This window comes from Vidua macroura, chromosome 15 (assembly GCF_024509145.1).
Source record: "Vidua macroura isolate BioBank_ID:100142 chromosome 15, ASM2450914v1, whole genome shotgun sequence".
Classification (NCBI taxonomy): domain Eukaryota; kingdom Metazoa; phylum Chordata; class Aves; order Passeriformes; family Viduidae; genus Vidua; species Vidua macroura.
In genome coordinates, this window is record NC_071585.1 from 12,518,590 (window position 1) to 12,542,038 (window position 23,449).

Here is a 23,449-nt window from a genome sequence, read left to right on the forward strand (position 1 = left end):
GAGGAAAAGCTGAAACGATGTGATAACAGCACCCTGAAATGACACTTGGGTTCTGCAGATGGGCAGGAGGCTGGGGACGACCTCAGGCGTGACCGGCTTTAGAAATCTGACACAAAGGGTGTGTGCACACTGGGGGAAGGATGAAAAGGCTCTGTGTAGGAGCCTGACACCCCAGTTATACCAAACACACAGCCTGGGCCATACCCTTAGGACACCCCATCGTGCTCATCCCGGGAAACAGTGAGAATGTGGGGGCCTGGTGAGAGCATCGCCGAGCACGGGGATCATCACAGGCACCCCGGGCGCGGGGATCTGAGCCCTCCCGCCGGGGGATTATCGCCCGGCTCACGGTCCCGCCGGGGGCCGGAGGGGGCGAGGAGCGGGGGGCTGCGCTGGGAGGGCACGTGGGGCGGGGGCAGCCCCGAGCCCGGCGCTGCGGTCCGCGCTGTCCCGGCCCAGCCCCGGCTCCGGCCGAGCCGCGGAGCCCCGCGCGGCCCCCGGGGCGGTGCTGGCGGGGGGCGGCGGGGGCGGTGCCTGCCCGCGCGGCGGGCGGGCCGCGCCGAGCGGGGCCGGGCCGGCGGACCGGGCGGCGGCGGCCTGGCGGAGCGGAGCGGAGAGGAGCGGAGCGGAGCGGGCCCGGCGGCGGCAGGTACGGCCCGAGCAGGGCGGCGGCGCAGACAAAGGGCGAGTGGGGGAGAGGGCGGGCGGCAGCGCGGGCCGGGGCCGCCGGGCCTCGCACCGCCCCGGCCGGGCTGCGCCGGGGACCGGGCCCGGCGGGTCCTCCCGTCCCCCGCGGACGGCGGCGCCCCCCGCCCGTCCCCGCGGCGGAACGGCCCGGTGCCCTCGCGAGGAGCCGGCCCGGGTGGAGCGGGGGGGGTCCGGCGGGGAGCCTCCCTCCCCGAGCCGTCCCGCGGCCCCGCCAGGCCGAGGGGGTCTCGCCGCACGGGGCTCGGAGGAGGCGGCGAGGCCGCGCGGTGCCCGCGGGTGCCCTGGCTCCGCCGCTCCCGGGCACCGCCGAGGAGCTGTCGAGGCCAAGCTGCAGCACGGTGCCAGGCGCGGGGTGCTTGGCCTGGGGCGTCCCCGCTCCCGAGGAGTGCGAGTGGTGGTATCTAAAATCGTGCAGGACCAGAGAGCCGGGGCAGCGCGGCCAGGACACCTGGAGGTGCACACCTTGCGCATGGCACGGCTTGCCCAGCCTGGCTGGCGTTCCTGTGCAGCGCCTCACCACCCCCTCTTGAAGAGGTCCTGGCATTTTCTCCCCCGCTGGTGAGCTCCTGGGCCTCTCGTGCATAACTGCGTGTATTATCTCCCCAAGTCTTTTGGGTTTACCTCTACCACCGCACAGGCAGGCTGTCCCCTGCAGATGGGGCCACCCCTGATGCCCAGCGGCACAGAAGCCACACCAGCTTGGGCGACCTTTGGCATCACCTGGAAGACTTTGCTTCCTATCGAGGCTGGTGCTCCCTCCCAGCACTGCAGTCATATCCCAGCACCGGGACTCTTGCATCTCGTGATCCCAGCCAGCTGCTGCCACAGCACACCATGGGGATGGTTGTCTTCCCACTAACGGTGCTTTGCAGGGTTGGGAAACCGGCGCCTTGCAGTGCCCCTTTGTCACCGGTAGCCTTGGAACAGCAGCTCTTCCTGCAGCAGAGCAGCACCTTTGTTACTCACATCTCGACAGTGGTTTTTACTGGGCTGGGCTGGTGAAGATGAGGAGGTGAGCAGCCCTGTGCCTGCTCCCCTCAGCTGCACATGGGGACCACAGCTGAGGAAGCTGTCCTTTTCCAAATAAAACAAGCAGGACAAATTCAATAGGAAATAAGTTCCTCTCTTCTGAGTGAACTTGCTGTGGGTGGAGAAGAAGGAAATTAAACAATAGAAAAAACGTGCGGGCCTTGATATGACAGGAAAATAAACCCCTATGCTGGTGGCCTCTGGCAAAATGGCCGAGCATCTTCCCTTTCCCTGTGTCAGTTTTCATTTAGGGCAAGGACAGTGAAGGCAAAGCTCATGTTTCCCAGTGCCCCTCCATGGCTGGGGCATCCATGTGTGGGTATGGGGAAGCCAGGACCTCCCCATGCCACCCATTACAGTCACCCAGCCCCAGTACATGTCATGACACCCCATCAGCTGCAGCCCCCCAGATTTGCTCCTTCCAACCTGGAGCTGCTGGCACGGGACACGGATGCTGGTGGGGAAGCTCACAGACACAAAGCCCTTCCCGCTTCCTGTGCCTTTGGGAAGCTGGTGGGTCTGATACGATTTTGTTTGGATGGGTTTGGAAAATCCATGTGACCAACATACTGGCAAACAGACTTTTCCTGGCAGGTTGTTTTGGGTTTTTCCCCCCCTTCCTGTGTTTCGTTGTCAGTACTGTAGAACAGGACATATTTAATACGCTGTTGGTGGTAATTTAAACTGAAGGAAGACGACACCTCATAAGTCAAAACCCAGGCTGGAATGAAGAGGGAATTATTAATATTTTCTTCAGTAGTGTGTCATGGTGAAGTATGGCACAGCCGAGTGTGTCCCTGCTGCAGAGTGTCACCATCAGCACCTGCTTTTATAAGCAGGTTTGATTTTGGGATATCTCTGGATGATGGGCTGAGGATGGAGGGCTGTGGTCCCACCGAGTTTCCCATCTTGGCCAGCTTCTGACTGCATGCTGGAGATGGAGCTGCTCTCTTGGCTCTTTGGAGCAGAGTCATGGAGGGTTTTGCTTAAAAGGTTTTTTTTTTGTTGTTGGTTTTTTTTTTTGTGCAATTCTGCCTTCTAGATGTACCTTAATGAGTTGTGTTTTTATTTTTGGCTGTTGAGGTAGAACTTGCCAGAATAAGGTTAGGACTCCAGACAGGAAAAGCAAGATACTATGTCTTGTATTTGCTTCATGGCCTCAGAGGACAGGGGCTTCTAGTCTGTCTCACTGATGTTTCCAACCCTTCCAACTTCGTGACAGCCCTTGACTTCCCTGTGTGTTTTTGGCTGAGGTGGTGGCATTGCTTTGTGCCATTGTCACATGTATGCTGGTGGTATTGGAACTTGACAGAGGGGCAAGAGGAAGACCTGGGTCAAGGGAAAATGGGATGCTGCTTTCTTGGAGACCATCCTGCAAGCCTTGGGGGCTGTGCACAGTCTGCAGGTGGCAGTGGGAGATGATGCCCCCTGTGCCCACTCTGTCCCCAGGTGTGGAGGAGCAGGACAGCCCTTGTGCCAGACCCCTGGAAGGGCTGGATGAGTCACGCCGTGCGGACATGGAGAGATGATGGCCTGTAGCTTATGATTCATGTTGTTTTCCTGCAAAAGCCACCGACTGTAATGGCAGAGCTTGCAGAAGACTAATCAATATCGAGCTGTAAATCCCGTATGTGACTGTGGCTGGCAGCAGGAGGCTGCACCTGGGAGCACCTTGGTTCCCATGTCCTCCCCAAAACCAGCAGGACCTTGCTGCAGCCTTTTGCTCCCGAAATGGGACAGGATCCTCTGCACTACCTTCAGGTGGTACAAGCCTCCTAAACCTAAAGGGGTTTAGGAAGGTCAAGAGATCCCTAAATGGGAGGTATCCCAAGAGGAACTGCCCTGGTATTTATGGGTGGGCATGTCCCGAGTTCAGCCCTGCTACTGGTCTGGTCAAAGCTGTGGAATTGGAGATTGTCTTGGAGAGGTCAAGACTCTCTTCTAGGACCTCTGTCCTGTTGTCCTGCTTCTGCCAGGGAACCCAAAATATCTGATGTAAAGCAGGGAAGAAGTGTCTCCTTTCTCTGAGCTTGGGCATGTTGAGGGTTGGATGTCGAGTGAGGATGTCCAGCTCAGCTCCCTCTGCCACACTGGGAGATGTGTGTCTCACCCCAAAGCTCTGGGCATGCTTAGGAAGGATGGCAGTCCCTAGGATGTTGCTGCTCCTTGGGGTAGCCTGCTGCCCTCCTGGCTCTGCTTCCCATGTCTTGGCAAAACCCAGATTCCTGGGTACAGGTATCCAGATACAAGGCTACAAGTAGTAGCATTTTAGCTACTTGTCAGCACCCCACCACGTATTCCCCTTCCTTCCCAACACTGTCTGCATCTTCACAGCCTTGTACAGCCCTGCAGCCCCAGGGCTTGGAGTTCTTAAAGAAAGGGGATGCATTAAAAAGTGTTAACCACTGTTCTGAAGTATGGCTGTGAGTGCTATCAATGCCTGGACACGTGGCTCAGGCCATTTTCAGTCTCCTCCATCGGCCTTGATCCACCCCTTGCTGTGCTGGTGCACTGCTGGTCTCACGGATTTGCGTCAGAGAGTGGGATTGAGGCCAGGAGGGAAGGAGTTGGTGCAGGTGGGGCATAACAGGTTGGTTCCTCAAGCATTTTCTTGCCTTGGAGCCCCTGCAAAGGAGGAGAGGACATGGCCGATGCAAGAGCAGAAACCAAACCAAAGCAACATACTTCCCCTGGACATGCCATTAGGTTCCTGCAGCCTCAGACCTGGATCTGGAAATAGGAGAGGCAAGAGGCAGCTCAGATGCCAGCAGCTGTGCTTGTTGGGGGCAAGTGTGGCCTTTGCCAGTGCTGTTCTAGGGGGCGAAAACAAAACAAATCTTGCAAGTGTCCCCTGTGCCCTGTGCCTGTTCCTGCTCCCTGTGTTTTCCCTGGGCTGCTGAGCCTTGCAGCCTCTGGTACATTTTAAGGGTGACAAAGTTTACATGCAGAGGTAATGTCTTTTATTAGCCTAACTAATACCTTTAGGAAAAAACAGATGTGCTCTTGGGCCTGAGAAATGCCTGCGCGGCCAAAACATGTCGCTTTTTCCAACTGTGTCCATTGGTCTAATAAAAGATCTGACCTCCAGCCTGTCCCGGCCATGACCTTGGAGCATGCTGGCCCTGGAAGTGTCCTGCCTGTGCGTCAGTGTGTGCTGCCCAGCCCTTCCCAAAGGACCTGCCACCCCGGGAGCCATCACGGGAGCACACCCGGCACAGCAGGAACTGCTCTGACTTCTAGTTCAATACCGGCTGCCAGCACCTGGCCCTGCGGGTGCTTTGGGCTCCTGGCAGTGTCTGCCCTGGGAGACTGCAGGGAAGTGGAGGTCAGAGGCAGCTCAGCAAAGCACTGGGGCACCAGGCAGGATGGATATGGTCTGACAGGAGCATCCCAGGGAGCCCCTGGGAGGAGGGAGCAGCTCCATCCTTGCAGGGATTTCTCTGGAATGTGGGCACTGGCAGGGGGGTCCGTTCCTCTGTGTGAGCTGGTTCATGCTGTGGTTTTATGGATTCTGCTTTGCAAAAGTGCTGGTTTGGGGCTGGGTTAGCACTCGCAGGGCAGCCTGTGCTCCCCAGAACAGCTGGCAGGATGGCTCTGCTCTCCTACCAGCTTGGGAAGCTGTCAAGAAAAGGAAGCAGCTGGCCCATGCTGTGGGGCTGGCAGTGCTGCCATGGCTGAGCACAGGGAATCGCTGCTGCATCAAGGCTCTCTGAGATCCAGTGTCACCCTCACACTCATGGCAGGACCAGCATCCCTGCAGGAAAAGTCTGACCAAGACAAGTGTCAGAGGCAGCAAAAGGTGGCATCGAGGGGCTTTCAGTCCATGGTTTTTGGGTAGGAGTCCTCGTGTGACCTGCTTGTGAGAGGGCAGGCTGCCACTCCAGTGAAATATAAAAATGCATTTGAGATTATTTTCCCCTCATCCTTCTCCTTTTTAAAATACTTGGGATTCAGACCCTGATTATCCAGAAAGGCTCTTGGGTGCTTGGAAAGCCACAGGAACCGACACGGCACATTTTGAAGCAGGAAAACCCAATTCATTGAGTGGATTTTTTTCCCCCTGCGAACCCACTTAAAATTCATGGAGAGTTTTGTCAGTAAGAACCTGTTTCAATTAACAGACAAAAGAAACTCTCCTCGTTAAGCGCCTCTTTCAATTAAGGTTTGGGAGAATTCCCCAAGCTCTGCTCCGAGACTGTTCCCAAGGATTCAAGGACAAAAAATACTCCTGAGGAGGAGTCACCTGTGAAGGGCTTCAGCTTTTTTGGGGGGGGGCTGCATGGCACAACCCAAACCATAACCTGGTTGTGGGGTGTTGGGGTGTTTTGATGGGATGGTGTTGGGGATCATCAGTGCTGAGGGATCAGCTGCCCGACCCCAGTGTCCCTGGGGCATAGGAAAACTAATGACTGCTGCTGATTGCTGGCCTAGTTTGTGGAGGAGACTGATTTCATGTGGGTATTGGGAGATGGCGAGGTGCTCTTCCAGATCAGCATGCTGAGGACAAGGACGGTGGGATCCTGGGTGCCCCAGGATCAGAAATGGGGTGACCTCTGCAGAGGATTCCTCTGTACAGCCTCACTGATGGGGCTGGGGCACCTTGGGGCTAGAGAACGGGGTGGGAAATGGGGATTAGCAGGGACAGGACCTTGGGATGTGGGTTTGAGATGTGGGGTTTGCTAGAACTAGTCTTAGAAACCCACCAGGTGCGCTTACCAGCTGCTCTGCCATGAAAAGTTTTAATCATAGGCTTCCAGAAACCTAACCCAGTTTTTAGGGATTTAGATTTTTTAAAAAATTTATTCAGGTTTTTTCTCCCCTAAAAATTCAGCATATACATGTCACACACACTGAACCTTGCTTTTTCATCCCTCTACAGGCAATGAGCTGTTCTCATGATTGTTTTTTTGAAGAAAACCTGAGAAAAACATGACTTTTATCTTTTGCAGTAAAACTGAAGTGCTAACAGGGCTTTGTGGGTGAAAAAATGCCTCTTCCAGAGCTGGACATTTTGACTAAAAATAAAATTTTAACGTGAAAATTCTTAACCACTTTCACTGGTCTCATTGCTCATATTGGTTTCTTTCCCCCAGGAACAGGAAGGTGGTGGGCAGGCAAAGCCAGAGGTTTATTTCCAGAGCAGAGTGAGGTGTCAAGGGGAAGCTTGATTTAGCAATCCAGGTGAATGCTCCAACTGCTCTTTTCTGACCAGGCTCTATAAATCAGATCTTAACAAAAAAAGAGAACTGAGAAAAAGGGAGGATTTTCCTGCTGAAGTCCTGGGGTGGAAATTCTCCAGACCTTATAAATCATGGATGAGTTTTCCTGATATTCCCTTGTGTTTGGTCATACCCAGCCTGTGCATGAAGGGGAGAAGCCGAGCAGGTGGGTTTGCAGTGGGAGCAGCACCAGTGGCTGCCTGTCACTGCCTGTCTCAGGGTCAGCTGCTGGGGCTGCCCTTGTCCATTTTTAACTTGGCACCTCTTGGGCACTGGTGGAAGGCTGGTGTCCTCAGGAAAGGAGCACTGGGATTGTCCTTCTCTCAGAGCAGGGTGTTTTTCTCCCTGGTAGGTTGTAACTACTGTTTGCAAAGCACTTAAGCAGCCTGTGTAATCTACTACTAAGATGCTCCTTATCTGGCATTACAAAACCTCTGGCAAGTGGGTGACTGCGACAAGCTCCTTTCTGCTCCTCTGTGTCCTTCTCTGTGTTTTCTCCTCTCTGTCTGCTCCACATGCCTCTCCCCTGCCCAGACACCCAGGCTTTGCAGCTTGGCAAGAGGCAAATGGATGTCCCTACAGCTGTCCAAGTCTCTTGGGCCCATCCTAAAGGCTTATCCAGGCTGTCAGGACATGGGGATCACCAGGAAAAAACTCTTGGTTTTGCAGTGGCTGAAGTTTTTATGCTGAGTTTCTCATCCTGGGCTGCTATGGCTTCATCACCTGTGGCCCAGGGATTGTGCCCCAGCTCCAGGAGCATCCTACTGGGATCATCACACCACCATGCACCACAATAAAGGAGATCATCTCCTGATTGTACCTTCTCTTGGTCAGTGGGTCCAGCTGTGGCTGGGGAGGGAGGAGATAGGGACAGGGACAGACTATGGTCCTTCATACCCTGAGATAGCTCTTTTCCCTTGCCAATGCTTCCAGCTGTCTGCAGATATTTCCAGTCATAGCTGGGATCACTGTCATTTAGAGCTGATAAAGGCTGTGGTGCAGAGGTGGGTGTTTAAAAGGCCATTTTTTTCATGCCAGTTACTTTTTCATTTTCAAAGCAACCTCCCCTGTCTTGAGCTTGCAGTTGTCTCTTGAATAATGTGATGGCATTAATCTCCTCTCTAAGGACGTGCTTAGCTCAGTGGTTTTAGATCTGTAGCCCTCTAAATATTACCAGTGAGTGAAGGGGATTCCCTCTAGAGGGAACTTAAACCTATTAATAATAATTTGTCTGCCCTTTGTGCATCTTTTACAGGTAGTGCTGATTCCCAGGGCTGCAGGGCACCACTTGGTGATTGCTGGGGATGCTGGTGAGGGTGCCTGAGGTGTGGGGGAGACAGAAGGTGGGGTTGGATGAGCACTATCCACCTGCTGGGGGCCTGAGTCCCAGCCTGGCCAAATTTAGACCTTCCAGTAGCCTTTTGCTTTCAAGTGGGAGGTACAGCAGATGTGTAGGTGGGGCTGATCCATACACATTCCCTGCAGTGGTCAGAGAGGGGAAGGGAAGTGTTGGAGCGAGCAGGAGTGATTGCAAATTGCTGAGCTGTGCAATGCAATTTAGCATCCTGCCTCTAAATCCTCCTCCATCCATGCTTAACCCCCAGGGCTGGCTTACATGGAGAAGTGGAGCTGGCATGGTGGTGAGGAGGTGATTAATCAGCAGTGGTGGGTCTCCCTGCAGTGATGAGGAGTGAGAAGCAGAGGTGCCCACCCAAAGGGCACCAGCAGGAGAGGGAGCAGGGTGACCCATCTGGCTGTGATGTTTAGGATGTGGCATCATCTCTGTGGGTTGAATGTTGGAGGTTTGGGAGCTACTAGAATTGGAGACCAAGGTTCTTGCACAAAATCTTGGAGTGTCTTCTGCATGACAGTGGATGACTGCTCCTCCCCTTCCACCCTTTCCAAAGTGGTACAAGGGAAATGTGTGAGCAATTTCTTTGCTCTGTCACACCCATGGTTTTGAGCTCACCTCTTGTTTCTGAGCCATGGGCTTGGGACAGTTGATTTATCCAACAGATGGGACTTGAGAACTGCCTGATCTTCACTGCTTGCACCTGCAGCCAGACCTATTCCACCCCCCAATAAATCAAACGCTGCTGTGGTTGTCTTCTGGGATCACTGACCCTTCCCCATCCTCCGGATCTGTTTGCACTTCCTTGCTTATATTCAATCCTTCCATTGCATCCCTGCAAAATCTCACTGGTATTTAAAGGAAGAGGGTTGTAAGCCACTAATGGAGATGGTTTCATTCCCTCTCATCCCATCTGGTGCCTCCCTGACTTTCTGGGGTGCAGTGGTTCCCCAGGCAGTATTTGTGGAAAATAACTCTGGGCAGGGGGAAACCACCATCCCCAAACTGCACCAGGGGGTGTGTTTTGAAAAGCTTTTAAAACATTTTTCCCTTCCTCCTGCAGCTCTCTTAGATTTGAAAGGTAAAGGGCTTCCCTGTCCCCTGGTTGCGCTCCCTGCCTGTCCTGGGGTTGGATCCGGCTCCGCAGGGCGCTCCGGGCTCCCAGCCACGCCGGGAAGCTGCTTGGATGCTGATTGTGTTTGTCAGGGCAGCCGGATTAAGAGCACAGTGCCTAAGCCTCCTCACTGAGCCTCCTCTCCAGAGGAGTCTGTGCCAGGGCATTGCTCAGAGCCCCATGAGAAAAGAGCATTTTCCAGGGCTCTTTCTCCCGGGGTCCTTGATGTGCAGCTGTGGCTGCGCACCTGCCCAGTGATGAGAGCCTGCCAGCACCGATTTTGGGGGCCTGAGGTCTGTGTGTGAGACTCAGGCTGACATTTCCAGCTGGTGCCTTTTAAATTATCACTGTGGTTTTAAGAGGCACCTTAGCAGCATCTAAAAATCAGGTTAAAAGGAAGTTTGACCCCAGCTGTCACCTTGCCAGGTCTTGTGGTTTTTTAAATTTTACCATCTTGTTTCCATTTTTGTTTTAGAAAAGCTGTTGGTCTCAAGGACTTGTTTTGTGCTTTTGGGCATGAACCTGCTTCCTTCTCTGGCAATGAGCTATCAGCTCTCCCACTACTGCCGGGGCTGTGCAGGGGTTTGCTGGGCAGGATGCAGCCAGCACCCACTTGCATGGGGAAAGCCCTGAGCAGGAGCATCCCCACCCTGCAGCATTGCCCCAAAGCCCTTGGCATCCTCCCCATGGAGGGTTTGCTCTGGCAGTGAACCGGCAGAGCAGGATTCCTGCCTGCTTCCTGCCACACTGGCAGGTGCTTGGGGCGGGATGCTGCCCATCCCGGCCCCAGCTCACACCTGGCTGCTCCGTGGTGCAGTGCTGGCCCCCTGCCTGGGCAGGCTTTGACGTGGCAGCCTTGGGAGACTCAGCCAGAGTCTGGCCGGAGATGCTGTCTCCAAAGCCTGGTCATTAAGTACCAGTAATTAAAAGCTCTTGGGAGAGAATGGACTAATGAAGCACCCTTAGAAATGGCAGGTGATGTAGATGCAGAGCCCTCTTCCCTGCTTCATGGAGGGTGGAGCAAGGATGGACACACAGTCCTGTCCATCAGCTGCTGGCTCTGGCACTTGGCATCAAACCCACTGCTGCCATTTGCCCACCTGTCACTGTGGGAATGCAGCTGCCAGCGCCCATTGCTCCTGGCAGATGAAAGAAACGGAGAGGGAGTGGGTGCTGGATAATGCATTCCCAGCTCTCTGCATCCCTAGGCAGGGAGATGCAGGGAAGCCTCCCTCAGCACAAGCACATCCCTAAAATCAACAGACCTAGGGAAGTGCCCTGTCCCAAAACCCCAGCGGGGCTGTTGTCTCAGGGATGCTGGAGGGATGAGGTGGAACAGACACAACCTCAGGGGGGCTAAGGAGAGAAGGTGCATCTCTCTTGGTCATGCCTGAAGATCATCCATGTGCACGAAGATAAATTACAAATCAGTAAACCCAGGTGTTCCACCGTGCCCAGCACAGCCGACAAGAGGAGATTGCTGGTGTGTCCTGGAGATGGTGAAGGAGGAGACAGTGATGGAGGCTGGAAGGAGACTGGGTGTCAGCAGCACCTACAGGGTCCTGGCTGAAGCAGTGCCATGTTGGCAGGGTTGGGAAGCACTGTCTGGAGCAGGAGCTGCTGCTGGGAAGGGCAGGGATGACAGGATTACCCTGCCAAGCCCCAGCCTATAATCCACAGTGCCTCTCAGCCGGCCACGTTTAATCCTGTTAGGAGCCCGGCTGGTGTTAGCAGGGATGGTGCTCAGCCACGATGCTGGCAGGGCACAGGGAGCTCTCCCTGGGAGGAGCAGGGACTCCTGCCCTTGTCCCCAGCACTGGTATTGAGTTTGAGGACAGTGCTGTGAGTCACTTCTTTTCCTTAAACACATTGGCCTCATCAGTCTGTCCCCTAGTTGGCTTCACCTTCTGGCAAACAGTGCTTATTGTTTTCTTTTTTCAAATGAGCCTTTCACAGGGAAGATAAAAATATTCCCAAGGTCCCTTTGGCTCCACGTGGACACTCCTGCATTTCCCATCTCGGTGACCTTAGCTGGTGGCTCCTGGCTTGGCCTTGAGCCACCCAGCTGGCGGGCTCCCCATGTCCCTCCCGTGTCCCTCCCTGCCAGCCGAGCTGGGCCATGGGGGCTCAGACCACCCCCCATTCTCCTCGGCAGAGTGCAGCTCCTGCTGGGCACAGGGAAGAACGGGGCTGCTTCTCCGGCTGCTTGAGGTACCAGAGACTCACAGGGGGCTGGGGGCTCCCCTCCGTAGCAGCTGGTGATGCACCTGCACTCCAGGTGCACCCGCAGCTGGGATGCCCTGGCACGGCTGCGCGCCGCACTCCTGCTGCATCCCTGGTGCCACAGCATTCTTGTGGCAAGCCCTGGCACGCCGGCGAGCTTGTGAGGACTGTACTGGGGCTGTCAGGCTGGCAGAAATAACAGCGGCAGGTTGGCACTGTCCCTGCCCTCTCATCCCACCTCTCCCTCTCAGGGCGCCGTGTGGAGCCGGGGAAGCAGGGATCCGCCATGCCCACGTTCCCACCACGATCCGCGCCGAGGCCGCCCGCCGCCCCCTCACCCCGCTGAGGCCATGGAGCTGCTGCTGCTGCTGCTGCCACCATCACCACAGGAATTTTGGCTCGGCAAGGGGACTCTTGGTGCCTCTGCCATGGTGACATGAAGCAGACGGCGAGGGACGCCGGACTGCTGGAGGGGAGAGAGCCTGCACAGGCGGCCTGCTAGTATTTTAATTTATTAGTAGTATTCAATTTGATTTTAGCTGATTTTTTGTTGGTTGGTTGCTTGCTTCTACCCCTCCCCGGGGCTTGTGAGGGGAGGGGGCGGGCAGGGGAGAGGGACCCCACCTCACCCAGCGGATGCAAGGATGACTGTGCTGGCCAGGGCCCGGCGGGGTATCTGGCAGCTCTCTCCGCAGGTGGTGTTGCTCCTGCTCTTTGCCTTCTGCCTGCTCAGTGTTTTCGTCTCTGCTTATTATTTATATGGGTGGAAAAGGGGCTTGGAGCCCTCTGGGGACGTGGCGGGGCCGGACTGCGACGAGCCCAAGGTGGCCCCTTCCCGCTTGCTGCCACTGAAGACCCTCAAGGTGGCCGACTCCTCCCGCACGGACCCCTTGGTGCTGGTCTTCGTGGAGAGCCTCTACTCCCAGCTGGGCCAGGAGATTGTGGCCATTTTGGAGTCGAGTCGCTTCAAATACAGGACAGAGATTGCCCCAGGGAAGGGGGATATGCCCACACTGACCGACAAGGACCGGGGACGCTTTGCGCTCATCATCTACGAGAACATCCTCAAGTATGTCAACCTGGATGCCTGGAACCGGGAGCTGCTGGACAAGTACTGCGTGGAGTATGGCGTGGGCATCATCGGCTTCTTCAAGGTAAGGGGGTACATGGGGCAAACCAAGATCCCATGGCCAGGCCAGATGTGAGCCCCGGTGTCCTGCTGCCCCACAGAGATTTTGCTCTCCCCATGCTTTCTGCAAGCAGCGCAAGTTGGTCTGGGGCACAGGCTTCTAGCAGAGGGCACCATCTTAGCTCTCTCCCTTTGGAAGGGCTGTGTGGCCTTTGGAGATTTTGAGGGGGAAAAAAAAACACTTCTGGGATTAGTCCAGTTGCTTTTAGCACTTGTTTTCCAGCAGTGACCCTTGCTGGGGTTTGCCTAAAGCATGAACAGATATTTTGCTCAGCAGCCCTTCTCCTGCCCAGGGCTCCTAGCCTTGGGGCACTTTGCACATAGGACATGAGCAGGACTGAGTGTGTGAGGGGGATGGGGGCACCCCATGCTCCAGAGAGGAAGGGGAGAACCCAGAACCTGGATCTCAAAGGATGGTGAGCTGCTGCCTCTGTTGCCGTGGCTGTTGGTGTTCCTTGTGAGCCCCCGCCTTGTCCCCAATGTCCCATCTCCTGTAGCTCCCATTTTCCCCATGCAGGCCAACGAGAACAGCCTTCTGAGTGCCCAGCTGAAGGGCTTCCCACTCTTCCTCCACTCCAACCTGGCACTGAAGGACTGCAGCATCAACCCCAAGTCGCCCCTGCTCTACATCACACGCCCCAGTGAGGTGGAGAAGGGTGTGCTCCCCGGGGAGGACTGGACTGTCTTCCAGTCCAACCACTCCACCTACGAGCCCGTCCTCCTGGCCAAGACCAAGTCAGCTGAGTCCATCCCGCACATGAGCGTGGATGCTGCACTGCACACCACTGTGATGCAGGACCTGGGCCTCCACGATGGCATTCAGAGGGTGCTTTTCGGCAACAACCTCAACTTCTGGCTGCACAAGTTGGTCTTTGTGGACTCTGTCTCCTTCCTGACGGGCAAGAGGTTGTCTCTGCCCCTTGACCGCTACATCCTGGTGGACATCGATGACATCTTTGTGGGCAAGGAGGGCACACGCATGAAGGTGGAAGATGTCAAGGTGTGTCTGTGCTCTCCTGGCTGGGTGGGCAGGGCTGGACACTTGTGCTTGCTCAGGGATGCTCCAGAGATGGACTTTCCTGCCCTCAGAGTCTCCCCTGTCCCTCTGAGAGCCCCTCTGCGAAGCGCTCAGGGACACTGGTGCTTGCCCTGATGTGGCAGCTGTCCCTGATGCCACGTGCTGAGGACACCTTGCTTTCTCTCCCCTTCTCCCAGGCACTGTTTGACACACAGAACGAGCTGCGCACCCACATCCCAAACTTCACCTTCAACCTGGGATACTCAGGGAAATTCTTCCACACAGGTGAGGAGGGCAAGGGCACTGCTTCTCCTGTGGGTGCTGTACAGCTGGTGCTGGGGCACCAGTTGGTGCTCAGAGAGGGTCCTGTCAGGGCTGTAGTAGAGTCCTCAGGCAACCCACCCTATTCTTCCATCACCTGGCCACCGAGAGGGGCTGGCCCCCCCTCTGCCCCAGCTGCTCACACAGCTCTCTGTGCTCAGTGGTGACAGCGAGTGTCATGCCACAGGTACTGATGCTGAGGACGAAGGTGATGACCTGCTGCTGTCCTACGTGAAGGAGTTCTGGTGGTTCCCCCACATGTGGAGCCACATGCAGCCTCACCTCTTCCACAACCAGTCAGTTCTCGCCGAGCAGATGACCTTAAACAAGAAATTTGCTGTTGTGAGTAAGATGCTTCCGGTGGGGTTGCTTGTGGTGAGGGGAGGGTGGTAGAAGAGGAGCAAAGAAGATTTCCAGGGAATGGCCTCTGCTTGCTGGAGCAGAGGGACCTGGTGAAGTTAAGTCGTGTCCCCCATGTTGCAGCTGTGTGGGTAAATCCATTTATACTCTAGTACCTAGAGCTAAAGCATTTATCTGCAGCAGCCAACTCGTTGCTGTGGCAGTGAGCTGCCCCAGTGGCTGTTCAAGGAGAGACTCTGTGTCCTGCTGCCGTGCTTGCCTGGCCTGGCCCAGCCCCGTGGGGATGCAGAGGTGCAGCCCTGGGAGATGCTCAGCCTGGCACTTGTGAATCTGTGCTGGGTGATGATGTGGGATCCTGGAGCCGTGGCTGTGCTGGGAGGCTCCGGCTGATGGAAACTCCCTCTACAGGCTGAACTGTCAGGGACATATTTGGTTGTAAAGGCAGGCTCTGACCTTCAGCTTGGTCTTGGGCTGTCCTTTGTGTGGCACTGACACAGTTCATGCTGTGATTGACTGACAGCTGTCTTGAATCCAAACTCGTAAAGCCAGACCTATTAGTCCTGGATCCTATGGCCTAAGAGAAGGATCTTCAACCTAACTTGAATTTATTATCTGATAATTACAACTGCTTAATTAGAGAGAGACCAGGCCTTTCCTACTTAGGATGGGCAATGTTCCAGCTCAGAATTTCCAGGCTGTTTTGTATCTACTGATACAAACCAATCTGCAGACCTATATAGCTGTATCTCCTCATTCTTCACATAACAGCTTGGCTGTGGCTGTTCTGTGGGTGACAGCAGAAGACAGGGATGAGGATGGTCTGAATGAAGCAGAGGAGTGGGTGTCCACCCAGCAGGGCTGCTCCTGGGCTCCCTTTCGTGGAGACAGCCAGGCTTAGGAGAGGATGCGGAGGCACAGCCTTGCCCTGCTTACTCTGCAGAGGCACAATTAGACAGTTTGTAGCTGGGAATGGAGAGGGATTGGTTTGTGATTTTGGGGTCTCCACAGTCACCCATTCCTCACTCTCTTCTCTGCAGGAGCATGGCATCCCCACTGACATGGGGTACGCTGTGGCCCCCCACCACTCGGGCGTGTACCCTGTCCACGTGCAGCTGTACGAGGCTTGGAAGCAGGTTTGGTCCATCAGGGTGACGAGCACGGAGGAATATCCACACCTGAAACCCGCTCGCTACCGCCGCGGCTTCATCCACAACGGCATCATGGTGAGTGCTGGCCTTTGTCTCTGGGGCTTCTCTTCTCCAGCCTCCCCCACCAAAACCAGAACTTTGGGACGTGGTTTCTGTGCAGCTCCAGTTTGAGGGGGTTGTTCCCCCTTGCTCATCCTGCATGGGTGAAGCTTGTGTGAGGACAGTTTTTGGCGTTTTCATCTGTCCACATCCTTCCCTTCTGTGTATGGATTAAAGTCAGGAGTGGTGAGGGGCAGTGGAACTGGTCCTGGCCTCTGAGGGGCTGAAGTCAGATTCCCCCTTTTTGTTGGGAAGAAAAGGAGGCCCAGCTCTCAAAGTCTGGAGGAGGCCATGTGGCCATTTCATTGCCCTGGCTCTTCCACCTGTTCCATCCATATTTTTTTTCCTGCCCCAGGTACTCCCCCGGCAAACCTGTGGCCTGTTCACACACACCATTTTCTACAATGAATACCCTGGTGGCTCCAGTGAGCTGGACAAAATCATCAATGGGGGTGAACTCTTCCTGACTGTCCTCCTGAACCCTGTAAGTACTGCCCAGGGAGAGACAGACAGGCATCTTTCAGGGCTGTCCTGGCACTGCTGCGGGAGATGTCCCCATTGTCTTCAGCCAGGGTGGGGCCATTTGTGGGATGGCTGCTGGGTGAGGCTCCACTAAGCCCTGCTCTGTCCTCTTGGCTTCAGATCAGCATCTTCATGACCCATCTGTCCAACTATGGCAATGACCGCCTGGGCTTGTACACCTTCAAGCACCTGGTCCGCTTCCTCAACTCCTGGACCAACTTGAAGCTGCAGACATTGCCCCCCGTGCAGCTGGCACAGAAATACTTCCAGATCTTTTCTGAGGAGAAGGACCCACTGTGGCAGGTACCCCTGTGCCTATAATAGGGGGAGTGACCCTTTTTATTGTGCTGGGAGAGGGTAGTGGGGTATAGCTGGTCCTGATTTGAGCCTCAGGTAGCTTCCAACCAGGATTTCTTTCTGGTTCCCTGGGTAAGCTGTGGCTTTTCACCTCTCGCTGGTTCTGCAGGCAGTGCCAGAAAGGGGTTTGTCCTGTAGACCTGGAGATAAGCCCAGTCTGTGTCCTGCCTGCTGATCAGCGTAGCCTCTCCTGTGTCTGCTCAGGCTGGAGGGGCTGGGCAGTGGTAGGGTCCCATCCAGGCTCTATCTCTGATCCTCCACACTGTGTTTCAGGATCCCTGTGAAGACAAACGACACAAGGACATTTGGTCCAAAGAAAAGACCTGTGACCGATTCCCAAAGCTTCTCATCATTGGGCCTCAAAAAACAGGTGCTTCCCTTCAGCTTCAGTTCTGTGAGCATGCTGGGAGGCTTGACAGGACCCCCCAAACAGCCTCTGTCAGCCCTCCTGCTCTGAAGCAGAGCTTGGAGGGAGGTTTGGCCTGTGTCAACCCTTTCTGTCTGTCCAAAGGAACGACTGCCCTTTATCTCTTCCTGGGGATGCACCCGGACCTGAGCAGCAACTACCCCAGCTCAGAGACCTTTGAGGAGATACAGTTCTTCAATGGACACAACTATCACAAGGGCATCGACTGGTGGGTCTCTGCATTATGGGGAGAGTGTGCTGGGAGTGCCCATACCTTTGGGAAGGCGAGCAGTGGTGCTGTGAGGTTTCCCTTCTGAGTGTCTGAGATGTCACCTGTGAGGGCAGTGCTGGGGCCATCTTGTGGTGCCTGTCTGCCAGCCTTACACTGTGCCTCCCCCAGGTACATGGAATTCTTCCCCATCCCCTCCAACACCACCTCTGATTTCTACTTTGAGAAAAGTGCCAACTACTTTGACTCTGAAGTGGCTCCCCGGCGAGCTGCAGCCCTGCTGTCCAAGGCCAAAATCATCACCATCCTCATCAACCCTGCAGATCGAGCCTACTCCTGGTATCAGGTCAGCCTCTGCCTCTCCCCTGGGTTGGGCAGTCCTGTGGGACGGTGGGCTTGGTTTGGGGTGTGGGGTGACTGTGGATGCCATGCTAGCTGGCTGAACGTGATGCACGAGGACACGTCGTGGTGGCCCGGGAGCCGCTGCACCTCGTGGGCAGCCCAGGCTTTGGGTTACCTTGGGGACAAACCTGCCTTGCTCCTGCCTGACAGCACCAGCGAGCTCACGATGACCTGGTTGCCCTGAAGTACACCTTCCACGAGGTGATCACGGCGGGGCCCGAGGCCGCCCCGAAGCTGCGGACGCTGCAGAACCGCTGCCTGGTGCCGGGCTGGTACGCCACCCACATCGAGCGCTGGCTCAACAGCTACCACGCCAACCAGGTAGGGATGGCAGCACCCCAGTCCTACAGTGGCAGCCCTCACCCAAGCAAGGATGTGGGGGGAAGAGAGCTTGGATCCAAGGTCTGCTGTGGAGTTGTTCCCATGGGAGCTGTTTTACTTACACCCTACAAACTACGAGGAGAGGAGTAAAAGTACTTGGAGAAGGGGTAGAGGGGAGGTCTGTGCAAGAAGGGGACCTGGTGTAGATAACACAGAAAGATGGTCTTGTGTGGGTTGTCACAGCAGGGTTCAGTGGGAGTGGGGGCAGAAGGCTGTGGGTGGCTCTGCAGGGTCACCCAACACTCACCCTCACTCTTGGCCACAGACCCCTGGGGCTGCCCTGTCTGGTGTCACCGTGGCATCGAACAGGACAAAAATAGCAAGTGAAGCTGCCCATAGTTCAAGCTGTCTGCAGGGAAAATGGGAGCTGGATGCCAGCCCTGCTGTGACCCACACAGTGCAGCACTGCTGGAGAGTATGGGATCAATCCCTGAATGATTTTTCCACTGTTGATTAACCTTATAAAGTCTTATTAGTTGCCTGCTGCTAGTGTAATTGCTGTGTTGCAATCCCAGCTGCCTGTGGGTTGGGTAGCCCTGAGCAGAAGCTCTGATGTTGTCCTGGATGGGTCCTGGCCGTGGCTTTAATTGCATTTCATTTTCCAGCATCCAGTGTAAGGGAGCACCAGGGCACATTGGTATTTAGCAGGTGTCCTTGTGCAGGCTGGTGGCAGATTTGGCTCCGAGATGACCAAAGGTGTGGTAAAGGTGTCCTCTTGCCTCAGGAGAGCAGGGCTGGGAGCCAGTGACACCTCACCCCTCTTGCTCCCTGCAGATCCTGGTGCTGGATGGCAAGCTGCTCCGAACAGAACCCGCCAAAGTGATGGAGACAGTCCAGAAATTCCTCGGCGTGACCAACTTCATCGATTATCACAAGACCCTGGCGTGAGTCTTTCCCTTAACTTCTCCTTCCTCCACCCTGCCATTGCTCCCATGCAGTGTGTTGCCCTGGGGATGCCCAGCACTGTCCCAGAGCAGCACCCAGCCCTGGGCCTCTCCACAGAGCTGCTGTTGAATTTGATGAGGCTGAGCTTTCACCTGAGACTTACCCAAACACTACAGCGAGGTCACTCCAGGCAGCCAAGAGCAGCCCTGGGCTCCTGGAGCAGATTTCAGGAGCGCATTTGTGACACAGATGATGGTATTGAGCCCTCCATCTCCTCATAAATGCTTGAGAGCAGCTGCTGGCTATGTGGCACGTCTGCAGGTGTCACCTTGCTCTGAGCTTTCCATTAAACCCCACTGTGGGAAGCCTCCAGAGCTCTTAGAGAAATAATTTACCTCTGCCAGGCCTTGCCTATGTATGTGTCCACCGAGGTGCTGTGGGGCACTTGAGGGCATCCAGGGGCAAAAGTGTCACAGAAAGCAGTAATTAAACCCAGGTAGACTCTGTTCTCCCTCAACAGGGCAATGAATGAGCCTTGGTGGACTGCTTATTGCACAGCTGCAGGGGGAACCTGTTGTACCAGGGGGTTGATGACAAGGTGTTAGCTGGGTTGTGGATTCCAGAGGTGGAGAAGTGCCCTGTGCAGGGCTGGACAGCAGTGGGACCTGCTGGAGAGGATGTCCATGGAAGGTGTGAGGAGGATAAGAGGGCTGAGGCAGAGCTCTCACTTCACAGGTTTGATCCAAAGAAAGGATTCTGGTGTCAGCTTCTGGATGGAGGGAAAACGAAATGCTTGGGAAAGAGCAAAGGGAGGAAGTACCCCGAGATGGATTCAGATGTGAGTATGCAGAAAGCCTCCTGGGCTGGTCCTGAGCAGGGCTGTGCTGGGATGGTGAGCTCCAGGCTGGTCCCCCTGACTCTCCTCTTTGCTTTCCCATTGCAGTCACGCTCCTTCCTGCGGGACTATTACAGGGACCATAACATAGAGCTCTCCAAGCTCCTGTACAAAATGGGGCAGACGTTGCCCACCTGGCTGCGGGAGGAGCTGCAGAGCACCAGGTAGCTGCTGCTGCCCCTCCCAGCAATACCTGAGCGGGGCTGACCCTGTGCCAGCAGGACCTTCTCAGCAATACCTGGCCTTGGAGGGGACCTCAGGAGCACACAACATCACTGGAGGCTTGGAGGGGATCCCCAGGAGCATATGGCTGCACCAGAGGCTTGGAGAGGACCCCCAGGATCACAGGGCTCCACTGGAGGCTGTCTGAGCAGTGATGCGACTCTGCAATCACTGTGCTCCCACCTCTCTGCCTGCCCCACACCTGTATCTCTTTCATTTTATTTTTCCTTTTTAATTCCTCGTCCCTTCCCACCCTGCTCTGGCACAGGGAAGTGGCACAAATTCCCCCTTTCTCTGCTCAAAATGGGTTCCAACTGCCTTGGGCCTGAGGGCAGCACCAGAGCTGTCCCTCACTTTCTGGTCCGAGGGTGGAGGAGCTGTTCTGGGTGCACTGGTGGTGACTTTGCTGAGCTGGAGCAGAGGGATGGGGCTGGTGGAGACCCAAAGCACAGAGGAAAACAGACCCACTCCTGCCATCAGCTCCGTGGCAGGAAACAGGAGAGTTTGCTGGATTCCTCCAGCACCTACTTGGAAAAGCTGAGAACAAGATGGATTTTTCTTTCAAAGACTGGGGCACCATTTGTTTTATCATCTCTGTCATCATATTCCAGCTCCTCAACCTCTGGCTCTTCCTCCATGGGCAGTGTGGTGGGAATGTGGCCTAGCAGGAGAAGGGGCTGGCATGCTGGTCTGGGCATACTGGTCCCAGTATGCTCATGATCCCCAAGCCCTTCCTGCACTCTTGTACAAGTGTGGTGTTTCCTGTGGTAAAGCCAAGTGGTGCCCAGCACACCCTGGCATGGAGGAGAGCTCGGGGACTGAACAGACATTGGGATAACGGCAATCAGGAGAATGCTGAGAACTTCAAACCTCTTGAATATTAAAAACAAAAGTATTTTAATAATGTTGGGTTTTACGGGGGGCGGGGGGGTAAGTGTTTATTTGGTTCCCATTTTGCAGGGAGGTGTTTTTCTTCAGTGCCAGAATTTATACCTAAACCCCGAGGGTTTTACATGGTCTCTTTGGTGGTAAGACGTGACATGGACAAAGGTCAGTGGGGAAACCCAGTGGGAGACACGTCTTTGTACCAGTGGAGCCGTACAGAGCTGCAGCCTCTCCCACGCCCCGGGGTTGTTGGCAGACAAGACTGAGCCATCATGGGTTTACCAGGATAAGGGCCCACATTTCCCCTTGGACGGAGCTGCCCCGCAGGATGTGGGATGGCAGTGGTTCCATGGCAGGGGATGCAATGCCCAGGATGCTGCCCGAGTGGGGCCAGGGCAATGGGGTGAATGTGTCACTCCCCACGTGGGCGGACCCGCTGGCAGCAGCGTTTCCACCTGGATGTTCCACAGGAGCCCCTGTAGCTGCACGTGGGGCCATGGGGGCTGTGCTGGAGGAGGCTCCCAAGCACTGGTTTAAGGTCCTGTTGAACCAACTGCTAATAAATGGGGGGGCTCTGGTTTTATTTGCTGTTGCCTGTGTCTCTCCTCGCTGGCATGACCCAGTCCTGCCCCTGGGGGTCCTGGCTGCCTTTGGGCCCATCTCTGGGGGGTTTAGGAAGGGGGTGTGTGGGAGCAGCTCTCCATGCACGAGGTGGCAGCAGCTCTCTAGTCCTGGATCCGTGCACGCTGCACAGCGCCCACAGCCTCTTCCTCCCGGGACAGCATCCAGCACCGACTGCCTTAGCACTGGGGAGGGATTGGGGGGCCGGGGGGTCCCTGCTTACCTTCTCCCCCCTGCCCCATTATCCATTCCCTGCCTGCCTGAGCCTGCCCGCCCGTCTGCTGCCTCCCCACTGCCTTCCGCTGCCTGGCCCCTGCGAAGCGCTGCAGGAAACGAAGACGGAGCCTAATTAATCCCAGACGGGTTTGTTTGAACCTGTCGGAGTGACAAATGATGTGTGGTGCCAAAGGAGCTGCCGGATGGAGGAGAGGGGGCTGCAGGGGGAGATCTGGGGGGAATGATGGAGCTGCTTGCCCAGAAGAGGAGGCTGCTAATTCCCGGCCGTGCTGGAGCACATCCTGGCCATGCACCCACCACGGTTCCCTTCCTTGTGTCCCCAAGCCCAGGAAGAAGCAGTGTCAGGGGCTGGCCTCCAGCCCCAGATGATGTGCAAGGAAACCTCCATCTGCCCCAGGTGGGCCCAGCTGGTGCTCAGCTTCGTCCTGAATTAATTGTTTGTTAATTAAAAGGGTCATAAGCACAATTCAGCCCCATGCCATGGCCATGGGGTGCCTGGGAGGATGAGAAGGTCTCTGCCCTCCCACAGCCACAGGAGAGCCCTGTGTGAGGGAGGATCTGTTCCCCTTGCCTGTCACCCGCCTTGGCACCTGTTTACTAGCTTCTGCCAAAAATGTGCAAAGTTGGCGAAATCCTTTCTGGGCTGAGCAAGGGCCAGAGGCTGGGCAGCTGCAGCCAGCAGGGCCCCAGGAGCAGTGGGACCCCAAAACATCCCTGCTGGGGGCTCAAACCCTTACTGCCCCTGGACTGCAGGGCTTGCTGGGCTGTCCCTGCTGCAGCCTTGTCCTGCAGCCTCCTACCAGAGAGCCCAAGGCAGCCCCTGCCCAGCTCTGAGCTCCCATGAGCTGCAGGGGGCAGTGGGTGGCAGTCAGCAGCTTCCTGGGGTTCCCAGAGCAGCAGATGATGCTCCTGGCAGCCCCAGACTGCAGGCAGGACCACAGTGGCCATGGTGAGGGCTGGCTTTCCAGCCCACAAACTGCTGTGGGGTTGGGTCCATCCCTGATGGCTGCATTCTGCACCTTGATTCATCCTGCGGCGTGCTCTGACATGTCCTGTATCCTCGTCCTGACACATCCCATCTCCATGCCCCAACGTGTGCTGTATCCTCCTGGCTGTTGGGGATGTGCCAAGCTGGAAATGTCTGCAGGAGGGATATGGAGCCCAGCTGTGCCTGGGCTGCTCTTCCCATGGGGTCAGGGAGTGCTGGTTGTGCCACAGCCCACCCAGCTGCAGAGGGATGTGGGCAGCAGGGTGCGGGGAAGGAATGATGCTGGTCGGAGGGATGCAGGGAAGGAATGATGCTGGTCGGAGGGATGCAGGGAAGGAATGATGCTGGCAGCAGGGTGCAGGGAAGGAATGATGCTGGCAGCAGGGTGCAGGGCTTGCCTGGCTGGGCACAGGGCTGGAGGCTGCTGGCCACAGGCAGTGGGGTAACTCATGGGCATGTGCCACTGAATGCAGGCACTGAATGTGGGGACCTGTGGTCCCCTAACCCTTCTCTTGTCCCCAGCACAGCTGTACAGACCAGGCCTGGATCCCACCCCTAGGTGCCTCAGTTGATGTAAGAACCCCAGCCCTGGGAAGGAGGGGTTGGAGAGGGGTTTTGCCAGGGAATGAGGTGGCAGTGG

General features: G+C 55.9%; 1 protein-coding gene across 1 annotated transcript; it reads left to right on the forward strand.

Annotated features, from left to right (window-relative positions):
* Nucleotides 1-573: 573 nt before the first annotated feature.
* Nucleotides 574-21,546, forward strand: NDST1 (N-deacetylase and N-sulfotransferase 1). The gene is made up of 15 exons (XM_053991322.1): nucleotides 574-649; nucleotides 11,896-12,798; nucleotides 13,351-13,833; nucleotides 14,049-14,136; nucleotides 14,360-14,514; nucleotides 15,570-15,755; nucleotides 16,135-16,263; nucleotides 16,422-16,604; nucleotides 16,932-17,028; nucleotides 17,170-17,293; nucleotides 17,465-17,639; nucleotides 17,846-18,016; nucleotides 18,851-18,960; nucleotides 19,697-19,799; nucleotides 19,905-21,546. The coding sequence occupies exons 2-15, from the start codon at nucleotides 12,289-12,291 to the stop codon at nucleotides 20,022-20,024; spliced, it is 2,634 nt and encodes an 877-aa protein (XP_053847297.1). The 5' UTR covers nucleotides 574-649; nucleotides 11,896-12,288; the 3' UTR covers nucleotides 20,025-21,546.
* Nucleotides 21,547-23,449: the final 1,903 nt, after the last annotated feature.

Coding starts and splice junctions, on each gene's coding strand:
- NDST1 (XM_053991322.1), top strand. CDS start 12,289: ATGACTGTGCTGGCCAGGGCCCGGCGGGGTATCTGGCAGCTCTCTCCG. Junction 12,799..13,350: donor GCATCATCGGCTTCTTCAAG/GTAAGGGGGTAC, acceptor TTCCCCATGCAG/GCCAACGAGAACAGCCTTCT. Junction 16,264..16,421: donor TGACTGTCCTCCTGAACCCT/GTAAGTACTGCC, acceptor TCTTGGCTTCAG/ATCAGCATCTTCATGACCCA.